Here is a 15,587-nt window from a genome sequence, read left to right as displayed (position 1 = left end):
TTTTTTAAATCATGGTCTAGTCCACCTTCATTATTTGATAGATGAAAAAAGAGAAACTCACAGAGGTTAATAAATTTGTCTGAGGTCACTCAGTGAATCACAGATGACAGAGCTAGGACCGGAATCCAGGTTTCCGAAATACTAAATAAGATGGTCACTTTTACCAGTAATTAAACATTGTATGTGACAAAGTGCACGAGATGGACCTGGTGGAATTCCTTTAGCTTGGCTTGCTTCTCCCTTGGGATTCATATCCCTGAGGAAGGCTGCGTGTCTTCAGATGGCAGTGGTAACTATGGAACAAAGCCACGAGTTCTCCTTTGGCCCATTTTCTTTCCAAGTGACTGCTGTTTTGTCAGGCTGTTAACACAGAATCCATTGAGCACTACCAAAGGAGCCATAAAACTAGCTGCAAAGAGCCTTATCTCATTTTTTAGTTTGAGGTATCTTAGGAATTTTGTAGTCATAACCTACATTTTACAGATAGTGAAATTCAGACACTAGTCTTCTCCAAGGTCATACAGAATTAAATTTCTCAATAGCTAAATCAATGCTTTATCTATTATGACTACCTTGAGAATGAATAAGAGTGATAATAAAAAAGTAGACAAGGAGTTTTACATGTATCAAACTTTCATAGCAAAAAAATGCATTTTTAATTCTCAAGCTAAATGACAAAAATGTTATGTAAATTAGAGCACTAATTGAGAGTATAATAGTGAAAGTGACACTATGTTCTCATGGCAAGCTTGAAAAAATAGATAACAAGAAGGAAAAATTTAATTTTTTAGGAAGAGAATTTTATTATAGAAGGTACTAAAGACATAATAGGTAGCAGGTGGTTTCATTTTTAAGTGAATGTAACATTTATTTAATAGATTTTCTATGACTTTCCTGTAATAGATATATTAAACTCTCTTCTACTAGCACTTATCCTCAATCAAATGAGCAAATCTGAATTGTCTAGGGAACTTTTCAACATTCAGTTGGCATCCTGTCCTCCAAACTAAAATATATGTCAGGGACAAGCATATTTATGTTGGGAAAGATCACCAGGGGGTTCTGTCACCCTGCTATCCCCTATATTGAAAACATTGCATTGGAAAGCATTTTCTGTTAACAACTCTATGGCTAAAAAATAAGATGATATTGATAATCCATTTAAAGCACGTCAGTTACTGTTTTAAATGTTTAGAAACAAATACATTTCCTTAATCTTGTCAGTCATATTTTGTTCTTGGAGATATTAATGAATAATTCTAAAATTAGAATTTTTAGCATCTTTCCTATGGGCAGCCTTTGATCACAGAATTAGAGGGTCCAATTACTGATTCACTCAACAAATATTTTATAATATTTTATATAAATAACAAACAAATCATTCAATATGTATAATTTTACTTGGGACTAGGGAAACATCATGAGAATCATTTTCTGATTTTAGATGATTATACTGTGCTATATAAGGAGGAATAGGGAGATGCCACCTATGACCCTTTGAATTTTCAAGTCAACAAGTTTTGTTTTTGTGTTTTTTTATTATACATTTGAAAAGCAACATTATGCAACTAAAGGGACCTTCCATTGATAGAGCAGAGAAAAGATAAAGTCTGTGTATTAAGTGTGTAAATGCAAAGGGAACATGTGTACATTTATTCTTTCAATAATAACATTAGTGGTTAAGAGAAGGTGCTTAGGAATCAAAAGTTTTGGACTCAACATGTGGCACCCTGTGTTACTTGTGACTGTCTTAAAGCTTTTCAACTTCCTTTTCGTGACATGAGATTAATCATTGTTCTACTGTTTGGAATTATTGTGAGGATTCAATGAGTTAATATATTAGGTGCTAAGCATATATGAAGCAACAAAAATTCTATTCTTCTTCGTATATTATTATCCTTAACAGTTCAATCCTTTTGAATTTTTATCTCAATTGATTCACAATTCTGTGACATTTCTATGCTCTGCTACATTTCACAAACAGAAAATATCATGTAGCTTTAAGAAATATAACTTTGAAATTAAGAAAGAATGCATTCTGAGAGGAAAGTGTATAGATATTTAGAGGAGAAGAATAATATTTGATAATTCCGAATAACTACAGTCTCTTTCTGTTCAGTGACATTCTTCTGTGTCCCTTTTTACCTAGAAGAAATGTAAATGAGAGATGTGTTTTTAGCAAACATGCTGTGATCTTAATAGCATTTTTTTCTTTGGGTTCCAGGTGCCATCACTTGTGCGGCCGACATGTTCAGCTGCCAGGGCTCCCATGCCTGTGTGCCACGACACTGGCTTTGTGATGGTGAGAGGGACTGTCCGAATGGAAGTGATGAGCTCTCCACAGCAGGCTGTGGTATGGACACTTGTGGGGCTGTACATGAAAGAAAGCTGCAGCATCATCTTCAGACATTTGCTTCTGCACTACTCATAGTATCACTACTTCCCTCACTTTCCCAATCCCTGAACTCACAGATAGTATCAGAATTAACCGGGTGGGATGTTGTCATCACGGTAGTTCAGCGACCCCTCTAACCTCTGTTCAGATTATTTCAAACATGCACAGTGGGATTACCCATTTTAAAACTGTTTTGATTAACACAGACTTATCATTTCACTTCTGAGGTCATGTAACTAACAACTCGATCTGTGTGTGAATATGGTAGGTTTGTTACTTTCTTTTTAGCATCTTCTACCTGCCCCCCCCCCCCCCGCCCCACACACACACCATGGCAAATTTTAGATTGAGTGTTGCAGATAGTCTGTAAATGGCTGCTGTGAACCTAAATCCCTACTGGTCAGAGTCACTGAACACCCATTAGTCCTATGGATACAGTATTAACCCTTAGGTCAAGTAAAAATAGTGTGGATATAGCTGAATGAAGCTGGGGGATCAGAGAAACACCTTTGAGGTGAGACAATATACTAAGTTTGTGACTCTCGGTCACCTCAGGAAATTTACAGGGAATTTCTCAATAGTGAAAATTTAGATGAATTCCTTTGCATGATCAGGAGAATGAAGAGGCTGAATATTTGAATGTAGTTCCCAAGGTCACATAGGGGATCTGTTGAACTGAGCAATTTATCAGAAACAATGCTGTGAACTCTGCTCATTAAAGTGAATTCTGCCAATCATCTCTCCAATGACCTGTCTTCAGGACTTTAAAACTGTACTTGAAGCTATAATGTAAGTGTGTGTGTATGTGATATGTGTATATGGGGGATAGTTAAAGCAGAGAGGAGAAAGGAAAACTTTGATCATGCCTATATGCACAAAAGCCATGCTACTGTAAAATAATTCACTTTGATCTTGAAACTGATACATGTATCTGTAAAGGTCAATGGGGCCACTGAGGGCTACATAATAAAGGATTATGCATCAATTCCAGGATCCAGATGGCCCCAGTATACTGCTGCTATTGTGGCAAGTTGACACTCTGGGAGGCGTACTAACACTTTTGGACCACATGAGTGCTATTGAATAAACCATGCTAAAATACAAGAAATTGTATTTGAGTGACCTGAAAGTGTTAATGCCAAATAAGCCTCTGTTGTTTAAGTATTTTAAAGAAAAATTCCATGTATCATAATTGGCATAACTCACTTGACTTATATAAGCTGTTATACAGTTCAAAGTTATAGGATTTACTGGTAACTGAGTTTTACTTTGATTATAATGGGTCATTTTTGATGTTGCTCTTATGTGGCTTTCATATTTAAAAAAAAATGTTGAAAATAAATTATACTTAAATCAAAAAAAATACTTTTATTTTACCTATTCATGCCTCTATTTCAATCATTACTTAGTTGAAAGCAGAGCTTTCCCTTCTCCATTGACTTTGGGACAGTCTGGGGTAAGGAGCTCACTGATAGGCATGTAAGAGAATAATTAAAATACCTTAAGTGTCAGAATGATACATAGAAAAAACATTAGGTCATCACAAAGAAATATTATCTGAAAAAGCTCAGAAGTTTCATGGAAGGATTTCAAGAAAATGAAAATACCATCTGAGTTACAAATGACAAAGAAAGAGACGTGTTCTAGGTAAAGTGCCTATTAAGACATGGAGGGGAGAGATTAGAAGGCATCTAAAATTTTTCAAGTGCCCATTATATGTCAGTTATTTTTGGTAGGTGTCTTTACTTACATTATTGAATTCCCACAATAATATTTCATTGAAGTGTTTTGGAGACTCTTCCAAAAATAATTGTTAGATAGATAGGAATTTAAATAGCACCTAAGAATTTATTGAGTACCTGAAATAAGCTGATCTGCTTCATATAACTTACCTAGTTTTTGCAAGAAATTTATCAGATAGATTTTATTATCTCCATTAAATGGATTAAAAAACAGATGCACAAAGCTTGCTCAGGATACAAATACAAGAGGCAGAGCGATGTTTCACAAAGCTTTCCTCTTTATGTATACAATAATAGCATGGTCTCTTTTTCCTTAAAAAAATGAGATATAATTGACATATAACATTTTAGGTGTACAACATGACTTGATTACCACAATAACATAGCATCTACCATATAGCAGATTCTTGACATTCAAAATATCTCAAACCTTGAATTTTACATAGCATGTATCCCTTAAATGTAGGAAAAAGGTAATTGAAGACAATATTTATATCTGTACAAACCTCTATTCTACGCATATGGTATTAAAATTTATTTTATCTGCACAAATTGCCATCTTTTGAACATCTGCTGAGGTTTTTATGGCACATTTTGACCAAGCCTCTCCCTCACTGGTTACAGCCCTTGCTAGAGCACAACTTTCATGGGTCAGTATTCTGAAAGAATTGATATTTCATTTGATAGATCGATATTCCTTATATGGTGTAGTACTTATAGTTGGGCTCATCACACCTTGGATCTTAACCCATTTTAACACTCCACTCTTGAAGTCACGTAAATGTTTTGCTTTCCTCTTCAAAACAGTAACTTTCTCAGCCATTTTGATTTTATTTTTACTTTTATTATGAGCATTAACACTTGGTGGTCTTTCCAGGTTCACTTTTTACAAAAAAGCAATGTTTGTATCCCTTTACTAGCCTTACTACAGGCACAAGAAGAGAAAAATCCAACCACATAATTACAATTAAGTATTGTTTTTTTTTTTTATTACATATGAACCTTTGAATTTATCCTTTAGAAAACATACAAATTGCCAAATGGCCTGATATTTCAGGTTCACTCTAGAACTGTTGAATGTATTAATACAAAAACTTTGAATTACATATATATTTGTATTAATGTATCCAAGTATATATTAATAAATACATGTTAATGTGTATTATTATTTATATGATATATTGAATATTGGGTAAATTTTTTTTCTAAACAACTGTGAATTATTGAGTATAATAGATACTTTCCCCAAACTCCTAAAGTGGGGGAAAATAAAATAGTCATCTAATTTTCTTTTCGTTATGTCTTTCTAAGCTCCCAATAATACATGTGATGAAAATGCTTTCATGTGCCACAATAAGGTATGCATCCCGAAGCAATTTGTTTGTGACCATGATGATGACTGTGGAGATGGCTCTGATGAGTCACTGCAGTGTGGTAAGTATATCTAAATATTTTCTGGAGAAGATTCTCAGGCTAAATATTAGTCTTTTAAAATGAATCAAATAATATATAAATAAATAACAAAAACAAACACATTTATTAATGCCACTAAAGACATTTAAATTTAGTAATACACAGATACACCACATGTAACCTCTTTTAACTCTACAATAATTACACATTTCTTTGGAAATCTTGCCTACTGCTTGTAGTGTGTTCTTACCAGGAACCACACTGGAAAATATTCATAAAATTATTTTTGATTTTAAGTGCTTTAAAAAATATTCTACTTTAAAGACAATATATTGCTCATTATTCCAAGCTATGGCTAAATCTAATATTTGAATGAAACAACAACAAAAAATGCAATTTCGCAACTATCAGAAAAACCGGATAGTAAATATTTTTCTTTTGGCTTATCTTTTTACACATGTACTTATTGATTGAAATGTTATGCTATCATGAAATTTGTCTTGTCACTACATACGTATTTATCTAACCATCATATATAACATATATGTATATATATATATATATATATATATATATATATATATATATACACATATACATATGTATATATATACACATATATATATATGTATATATATATACAGATATGTATATCACTTTCATGATAAAAATCAATATATTAAATATTACAAGTTGAAGTTGAAACCTTGTATAAACCTACTATTTTTGAAAAATATTTAAATGCATACATGAATAAATAGAAAATGAAAAAACATGAAATTCACCTATACACATAAAAGGCAGTAGATATAGGGCTGTCTTTTGTCCTCCCGGTGCAGAGTCTATAGCCATGGTCTTTGATATGAATCTCTTTGAAATCAGTGGATATCAGTGTTTATGATCATTTCACCATTAAGTCATAGATTGAATGTGAAATTTTAAAAGCTACATCATAACTCAAGATGTAAATCTGAAGTAGAGTTACATATGATTGAATATCTTTCCTCTGCTTGACACTTTGATTTATATGGTGATGAATGAGACAGAGGTCCCACTAGAAGAACTTACAGACAAGCAGGAAAATAAAACATACCGTATAGCATAATAACATACATTGCCAGATAGGAATAAGTATCATAATACATGAAATTGGAGCTAAGAAAATGATTTTTGAAGCATTAGAGAGTAGAAGCAGGGAATGTTATTCAGAGGAAATCATATTTAGATGCTGGAGATCACGACATAGTGGTTAAGAGCCTGGACCCTGGAGCCAGGCAGCCTGGGTCCAATCCTGGCTCTGCCAGTGACTAGCTATGTGACCTTGGAAAAGTTATTTCACCTCCCTGTACCTCAATTTCCTCCTCTGTGAAAGATTATAATGACATTGGTTAACTCTTAGGCCTTGTAAGACAATTCAAAGAGGGAATATTTATAAAGTGCATACAGCAGTTCCAGACACAGAGCAAATTCTACGCATGTTTACAAAGATGTGTAAATTGAAATAATTGAGGAATAGCAATTCATCTTTTGTGAGGTAAATTGAAGCTAGAGCCTAAAAAGTCTGAAATGCAATGTTAAAGAATTTGTATTTAATTATTTTACCAGAACACGTTTTGAAACAGGGGAATGTCTCAGTCAAATTTGTGTTTTAGAACCATCTTTTTCAGCAGTGTGGGTAAAATATTGCTATGGAAAAGGGAGCCATAAGGGGGCAATAAACTAGTTAGAAGGTTATTGCAATAGTTCTGATATTTAATCATGTGGTTTTGAACCAGGGCAGCAAAGGTGGAATGGAAAGGGCAGAAGGGGTCAGAATTCATTTACGGTTAGATACGAAGAATACAGGAGAATTTCTAGCCTGGTGACTCGGTGGATGTGGTTCCTGCTAATTAGCTTTGGAGCACAGGAGGTTACAGGCCAGTGTTGTTGGTGCAGAAGAGAGAGGTAACAAAAAATTAATTTTGGACATTTTGAAAATGAAGTGTTAATCAGACAGTCACATGAAGCTATGTAGTTAGTGAGTGCTTGGAAATTCAGTTCTAAAGACCGGAAATATGATGAGGAAAAATAATATTAATTTGGTGGCCATCAGCGTAAAGGTGATAGTCAAAATATGACAAAGAACGAGAACAGCTAACACTGTAGAAAGGACAAGGGTAAAGTAGTACATTGAAGATTGAACTTAGGGCTTCACCTATGACCTTTTGGGGTGGAATAGGAGAGGACTTCATGCAGAACAAGTGTAAAAAGGGAACAGTAAAAGCAAAGTTAAAAAGAAGCCTGTATTTCCAAGGTAGTGTGGTCAACAGCAACGGAAGCTGCAGGTAAGTGGATAGGAGTCTGAGATATCTTTGAATTTGACACTTGTTACTTGTTATTTGCTAGTTCTGAGGAATTTCAGAAGGTAGATGTTGCAGAAATTAGATGTTGTTGAAGCAAAGATGAACTGGAGGTCAGTAACGGAAAGTGAAATCCCATCGTACAAGAAAGAAGAGAAATGTGATGTTAAGAGTAAACCATCAGCCAATATCATACTTAATGGTGAAAAACTGAAAGTCTTTTTCTCTAAGCTCAGGAACAAGACAGGGTTGTCCCCTACTACCACTGTCATTCAATATAGTATTGGAAGTTCTCGCCAGAGCAATCAGGCAAGAGAAAGAAACAAAAGGCATCCAAATTGGGAATGATGACATTAAATTGTCACTTTTTGCAGATGACATAATTCTTTATATAGAAAACCCCAAAGACTCCACTGAAAAACTATTAGAAACACTAAACAAATACAGTAAAGTTGCAGAATACAAAATCAATGTATAAAAATCCATTGTTCTCCTATATAGTAACAGTGAAATTTCACAAAAAGAAATTAAAAAAATAAATTCCTTTTGCAATTGCAACTAAAAGAATAAAATGCCCAGGAATGCACATAACAATGGATGTGAAGGACCTGTGCACTGAAAACTATAAGACATTATTAAAATAAATTGAAGAAGGCACAAAGAAACGGAAAGATATTTCATGTTCATGGATTGGAAGAATCAACATAGTTAAAATGGCTGTATTACCCAAAGCAGTATACAAATTTAATACAATCCACATCAAAAACCCCAGTGTCAGTTTTCAAAGAAATAGAACAAAAATAATTAGATTTGTATGGAATCAGAAAGACCCTCTAATAGACAAAGCAATCCTTAGATAAAAGAACAATGCTGGAGGAATCACAATCCCTGACTTCAATTTAGAATGAAATGACAATAACCTAAACAGCATGGTATTAGCAGAAAAACAGATACACAGACAAATGGAGTAGCATTGAGAACCCAGAAATAAACCCACATAAATATGGACAAATGATTTTTGACAAAGAAGCCAAAAACATACGATGGAGAAAAGACAGGCTCTTCAATAAATGGTGCTGGGAAAATTGGAAAGCAATGTGCAAAAGAATGAAACTAGAGTATTGTCTGTCACAATATATCCAAATTGACTCAAAATGGATCAAAGACCTAAATGTAAGATCTGAAACAATAAACTGCACAGAAGAAAAGATAGGTATGAAACTTATGGACCTTGGGTTCAGAAAGGATTTTATGAATTTGACCTCGAAGGCAAAGGAAGTAAAAGCTAAAGTAAATTTATGGGACTATATCAAACCAAAAAGCTTCTGCACAGCAGAAGAAACCATCGACAAAATAAAGAGGCAACCAACCAAATGGGAGAAGGTTTTTGCAAACAGTGCCTCCAATAAGGGGCTAATATTCAAAATATGTAAGGAACACATAGAGCTCAACAATAAAAATAAAAAAAAAAAAGAAACAATCCAATTAAAAAAAGGCAGAGGACCTGAAGACACATTTCTCTAAAGAGGACGTGCAAATGGCCAATAGACATACAAAAAAAATGCCCCACATCACTAATTATCAGAGAAATGCAAATAAAAAAAAACACAGTGAGATACCGCTTCACACCTGTTAGAGTGGTTGTTATCAACAAGACAATAACAAGTGTTGGGGAGGAACCCTCAAACACTGCTGGTGGGAATGTAAATTGATACAGCCTATGGAAAACAGTATGGAGAGTCTTCAAAAAATAGAATTACCATACGATTCAGCAATCCATCATCTGGATATCTACCAAAAAAATCTGGAAACATTTGTCAGTAAAGGTATATGTACCCCTATGTTCATTGCAGCATTTTTCATGGTGGCCAAGACATGGAAACAAACAAAGTGTCCTTCGATAGATGATGGGTAAAGAAGATGTGAGAGATATATAGTGGAATATTACTGGGCCATAAGAAAATATAAAATACTGCCATTCGCTACAACATGGATGGATCTTGAGATTATCACGCTAAGTGAAATAAATCAGACAGAAAAAGTCAGGCACTATAACCACTCATATGTGAGATATAAAACTGAAAGCAACAAATGAACAAGACAAACATACAAAAGTCATAGATACAAATAACTTTAGTGGTAACTAGAGGGTCGGGGAGTGGTAGAGAAGAATAAAAGGGTTCACATATCTGGTGATGGAAGGAGAACTGACTCTGGGTGGTGAACATACAATGTGATATACAGATGATGTATTATAGAAATGTACACTTGAGACCTGTATAATTTCACTAACAATGTCACCCCAATAAATTTAATTGGAAAAAAATAGTGTTATGGGGATGGATCTGTATTGTTACTGGGCTAGGATAGACCTGAACGTATGTAACTGACTGAGGAACTAGTGAAGAAGGAGACAGAGGGGAGAAATATTAAGGAAATTGGGGATATTTTAGAACTAGTTAGTGTTGCTTGCTATTCAAGGTGATAAACATCTGAATTAAGCAATCATCGTTTAACTAGTTTTTTATTGGAATTTTGTTTATTTTTTAAGCCATAAAAATCTTATTCCCTCTCTCCAAAAAGAGAATATTTGCTTAGATTTACCAGAAAGTTTCTCATAGAAATGACAGTTTTTATCGTTAACAAATGTAGGAAAAAAATCCAATTTGAAACTTTATAATAATCAAAATCAAATGAGTTTTACTTACAAACAGGCATAGATCTGAACATTAACAATTGACAATTTGATACTATGATTTGAATAAAGCTTTTTAATACCTCTAAGAATCAGTATATAAGATAATTGCAATATTTTTTGGACTTACTGCTTTATAATTGACTTTTTTTTTCTAATTTTAACAATTTCTCTACACTTTGAATACTGATTTTCTAACATAACTTTAGTTTCTGAGAATTATCCTTATAACTCAGAATGAGTTTATCTGTATGTTGTACTTCTATGCCTCCCAAAGCTGGTTTTGGGGAAAAAAATTGTAATAGTTTTAATTTTTGTTTTCCATTCTAAGATAGAACTCTTTAGGATATTGATAACAGGTGAATAGAGATGATGCACTGGAGTTTTGCGTTCTTGTTTTCTCACCTATAAACAACAATGTTGTCTTGTTTCCAACTTTATTTGCAGGACCTTAATCTTACTTCCCAACTACAAATATCTCTTGCAAGTATGACCACTGCCCAGAATGAAATTAGAAATATTTCCCATAAGAGGCATGGGTAACCCACATGGTTAATTAGGTAGTGTACATTAGAGGATGAAATTTTAATTAATATTTGTCACATAAATTAGAATGTTTATTTCTTTGTCACTAGGATACCGACAGTGTACTGCAGAAGAATTTAATTGTGCTGATGGGCGATGTCTTTTAAATACGCAGTGGCAGTGTGATGGAGACTTCGACTGCCCTGACCATTCTGACGAAGCACCTTTAAACCCTAAGTGCAAAAGTGCAGGTAACAGAGAATACATAACACTATGCTTATTCCAAAATTTGTCTTTTTTTAATGGAAAACTGTGACTCTGATTTTTAGTCTAGTGTGGTATTCGATGAAAGAAAAATGCCGATAATTACACATTGATGTTTCTAGTGATACCATGCAGGATCTTAGTAATCAACTATGTTTGGGAGCTAGTTTTAGAAATTTAGTCTGTGCCAAAAACATAAAGATATGTGGCAGCAAATCTGATGAATCCATCACCCGGCTTCGTTCAAAAGAGTCACTTTTCTAAATACATCATTTTATGTAAAGATAATTTTCCTGTATGGACCTATTTGAAAATTCAAACAAAGAAGTTGAGATTTACTGAGAGAAAGTCTGTATTATTCATACTTGGGCAAAATAACATAAATTGTATATAATCTGAACAGCAATATATACATAGCCATACTTGGTCTATTTATCTCCTCACTATTCTAAAGACTGACTACATGGTCACATATTTTAGAATAAAAATATAATTACTTTTTCTCATGTAGTTTACATGTCTATAGTCTTCCTTTTATCGTGTTATGATAATGAGTAATGTTCAAGTCATCAGGATAAGAGGAGCTCCAAAACCTGAACTGCTTTCCATAGCTATATTTGAAAGAACTATTATTCACTGAAAGTGTCCTTTTTATGCCCTGCTTAAAAATGTCAGTGTTATATTTCCAGGAAGAAAAAGAATTTAGGAATTTCTGCCTATTCTAGATTCTTAATTTTTAGTGACATGCAATTTATCACAGACTTGTAGCTTGAGGGAAATGTCATGGTATCATTGAACTTTTGAACTCATTCTTCACAATATAGATGAAGACAGAAGTACTCCATGAATTTCCTATAGGTGCTTATTTTCATTGTTAATTTTCAAGGTAAAGCAAGATTTACAGTGGGTTGAACAAAGTACAGGTTGCCCTTGATTTTTTATATATTGTGTGTAAAATACTACACTAAATATAAGGCATTTTATATGTATATACATTTGCTATATTTTTTGACAGATAAGTTATTATATTTGTGAATGTTTTCAGCAATAGTAGTATAAAACTATGGCATGTCCTTTATGTTCCATTTGTTTATTTTCTTTTTCCAGAACAGTCATGCAACAGTTCATTTTTTATGTGCAAAAATGGCAGGTGCATTCCCAATGGAGGTCTTTGTGACAATAAGGATGACTGTGGAGATGGTTCAGATGAGAGAAACTGCCATATAAATGAATGTTTGAGCAAGAAAGTCAGTGGATGTTCTCAAGATTGTCAGGACCTTCCAGTCAGTTACAAGGTAGGTAGTCATCAAAAATAGCAAGTTATCGTACACATTGTAATTTGAGATAATGAAGACTATTTAATCGAATATAGCTGTAAAACTTAAAAGGCATCAAACTATTATTAGGTAAAATTATTTAACTGAGGACTTTCTATATTTGCAAACCATAATAACAGTGTACTATAAAACTGTAAAACTATACTCAGGAAAATAAAAAGATAAAATATATCTTCACTATATGCTGAACATAAAAACATAAGTAAGGGAAGACCAGTGTTTAGAGGGATACTGCTATGTTAATAGCTGCATTAAATATGTATGTAACTCTTAAGTTCCCATCTCTTCCCTTCTCCCTCCCATACATCTGTGAAGTGAAATGGACTAATCATTTATTTACCACAACATTGGAGAACACAATATTTTTCATATGAACAGGAAGAAATAAAACAACACATGAATTATTAGGACCGAGAGTGAAGGTATATAAAAAAAAAAAGCATGCCTAACACCTTAATTGCTTTTTGTTAGTCCCATTTTCCTTAAGAGAGTGATTCACTGACAAAATAGATTGAAAAAAATAGCTTTTGAAAAAATCTGTTTCATTGATGCTGGAATGGAGGATGCAAACAACAAAATGTTAAAATTGAAGTTGTGCATTAGCTTAAAATTCATTACTGTGTTTCCCCGAAAATAAGACCTAGCCAGACCATCAGTTCTAATGCATCTTTTGGAGCAAAAATTAATATAAGACCCAGTCTTGTTGTACTATAAGACCGGGTTTCATAATATAATATAATATAATATAATATAATATAATATAATATAATATAAAATACCAAGTCATTAATTTTTGCTCCAAAAGATGCATTAGAGCTGATGGTCCGGCTAGGTCTTATTTTCTGTGAAACACGATATGTATGTGTGGGAAAATCACAGGAAAAGCAATTTATTTGAAAACTAGTGTTTTTAATTGAGCAATAGCTCTATATGAATTCCAATAGGACAAGGCTGCTATAGAACACAGAAGTGGTCTTTTGCCAGTTCGGACCCGTACAGAAGTCAGATTTTATTCTACTCAGTGAGTGTTGCACTGATCAGAACACACCTGGCTATTGTGTACATTTATGGACATGGCACTTTAAGAAGAACCTTGACAAATTGTAGTATATGCAAACTTTTATATCCAGAAGCATTAGAAGTCTGGAACACACATCTTTGGAAGAAGTTCTGCATGGAGCAAAGAGGGCTTATTATGTAGCTGTATTCAGATATATAAAGGCCTCCTTTAGGGAGCATACCTAGTCTGAGTTGTTTCAAAGGTTGAAATTAGTAGGTGGTTCTGATCAATATAAAAAAGACTATTTGAAGATAAGAACTCTTTACGTTGGAATGAGCTGCCTTGCCTCTCACCACTATGGTGATGGAAGGAGAACTGACTCTGGGTGGTGATCACCACTCAAAGGGTTTCAGCTGGGGCTAAATATGTTTCTTTAAAGCATGGGTGTCAAAACTTTTTTCAATGTTTTTTACCAAGGGCCATATGTGGTAAAATACACAAAAAGCCTGGCCACTCACTCGTATTGCCTCACCTGGTTTATTTAAGTAAACTAAATGTATTTTTGGAATTAGATGTGGGCCAATTAACAATAGATTGCGGACCGCAGTTGACCCGCGGGCCCCAGTTTTGACACCCCTGCTTTAAAAGATGATGGAGAAAAAAATCATGCACCACAAAGATGTTGGACCACTTTTCCTGACAGTCTTGACATTCTTTGATAATTCAGTACTATTTAATGACAAATTCAGCCAAACAAGCACTTTGCCACTTTTAATCTCTGAATTTCTAATATGCTGATTAATTTAACTACTTGATCAGGGCTTTACTATCGGGTATATAAGTATAACCTAAACACACAATAATTATTTTCCCTGTGTGAAAATAGAGATCTAAATGAAATGTCAAAAAAGCTACATTTACAAAAGAAGTTTTTAGACCCCATGTTGTATTAGGAAGCGGTTAAGTTTAACGACTTAAAACACATATACACTCACTTATAAACACTATGCTACAGATAAAAGGAAACAATATAGAGTCAAGATGGCTCTTAATGAGATGAGTATGTATCAAATAATTAATTTTGGCACTAAATGTTTAGATGTGCAATGAAACAAAAAATATTAGTGACTCATGTACACTCAATATAGAAATGTTTCCTGAAAAATCACGGAATGTGTCATAGAATTATTACAGGTAACTAATTAAAATTTTAAGTCAGAGGTTATAAATTATTCCTTAGTTCTATCGATATAATACATATGCTCTATAAGTCTATGTATCTAAAGACTATATGTATCATAGAATATATACATATCTCTATCTAAACTTTAAATTTCAATGTAGATCAATCTATTTGTGTTTATCCTGTGCATATTTAAACTGTCATAACAATCTTGGTGGTAAAACCTAAAAATGATAGAGTATCAAATGATTACCTTTGACATAACACTCAAAATATTTTTAAAATTCCTTCATTTAAGAAGTACTTTCTGCCCAGAAATGCCATATTTAGAAAACTACTTTTGGTAAAAGTCAGTTTCACTCTGAAAAACAAGTTAAATCATACTATTTTAATTACTTTAAGAGTCCTTACAAAAAATATTTTTTCATTGATACATTTAAAATATCAGTATTTTCATTTTTACTTATCTAAAGGGGTCATAGGATGAAGTTAGAATTCTAGTTAAAATAAACAATATATTTAACCATTCCAAAAATTATATGTACATGATACATGACAGAATTTCTATGAATAATATTCCTGAATATATACATATGTCAAAACGAATGAATAAAATAATACATCTATTAAGGAAAACAAACCAGTATAAAAATTTAAAGAGCTAAGATTGAAATCATAAATAAGAGATTTGAGC

General features: G+C 33.3%; 1 protein-coding gene across 4 annotated transcripts in view; it reads left to right on the top strand.

Annotated features, from left to right (window-relative positions):
• The window catches only part of LRP1B (LDL receptor related protein 1B), a 1,805,568-nt gene that overhangs the window by 1,548,242 nt on the left and 241,739 nt on the right, over window positions 1-15,587 (top strand). For all 4 annotated transcript variants that reach the window (XR_012497488.2, XM_074335779.2, XM_074335774.2 and 1 more), the window contains exons 52-55: window positions 2,225-2,353; window positions 5,449-5,571; window positions 11,220-11,360; window positions 12,481-12,668. Coding sequence is in view for 3 of the 4 variants with exons in the window: in XM_074335779.2 (XP_074191880.2) it covers window positions 2,225-2,353; window positions 5,449-5,571; window positions 11,220-11,360; window positions 12,481-12,668 (581 nt within the window). In the remaining variant the exon portion in view is untranslated. The remainder of the gene's footprint in view (window positions 1-2,224; window positions 2,354-5,448; window positions 5,572-11,219; window positions 11,361-12,480; window positions 12,669-15,587) is intronic.

The sequence above is a fragment of the Rhinolophus sinicus genome, chromosome 17, assembly GCF_057876585.1.
Source record: "Rhinolophus sinicus isolate RSI-liver-muscle chromosome 17, RSI-T2T, whole genome shotgun sequence".
In the NCBI taxonomy this organism is placed as follows: Eukaryota; Metazoa; Chordata; class Mammalia; order Chiroptera; family Rhinolophidae; genus Rhinolophus; species Rhinolophus sinicus.
Note: the sequence above shows the minus strand (reverse complement) of the source record. Positions and strands in the feature narration are given on the sequence as shown.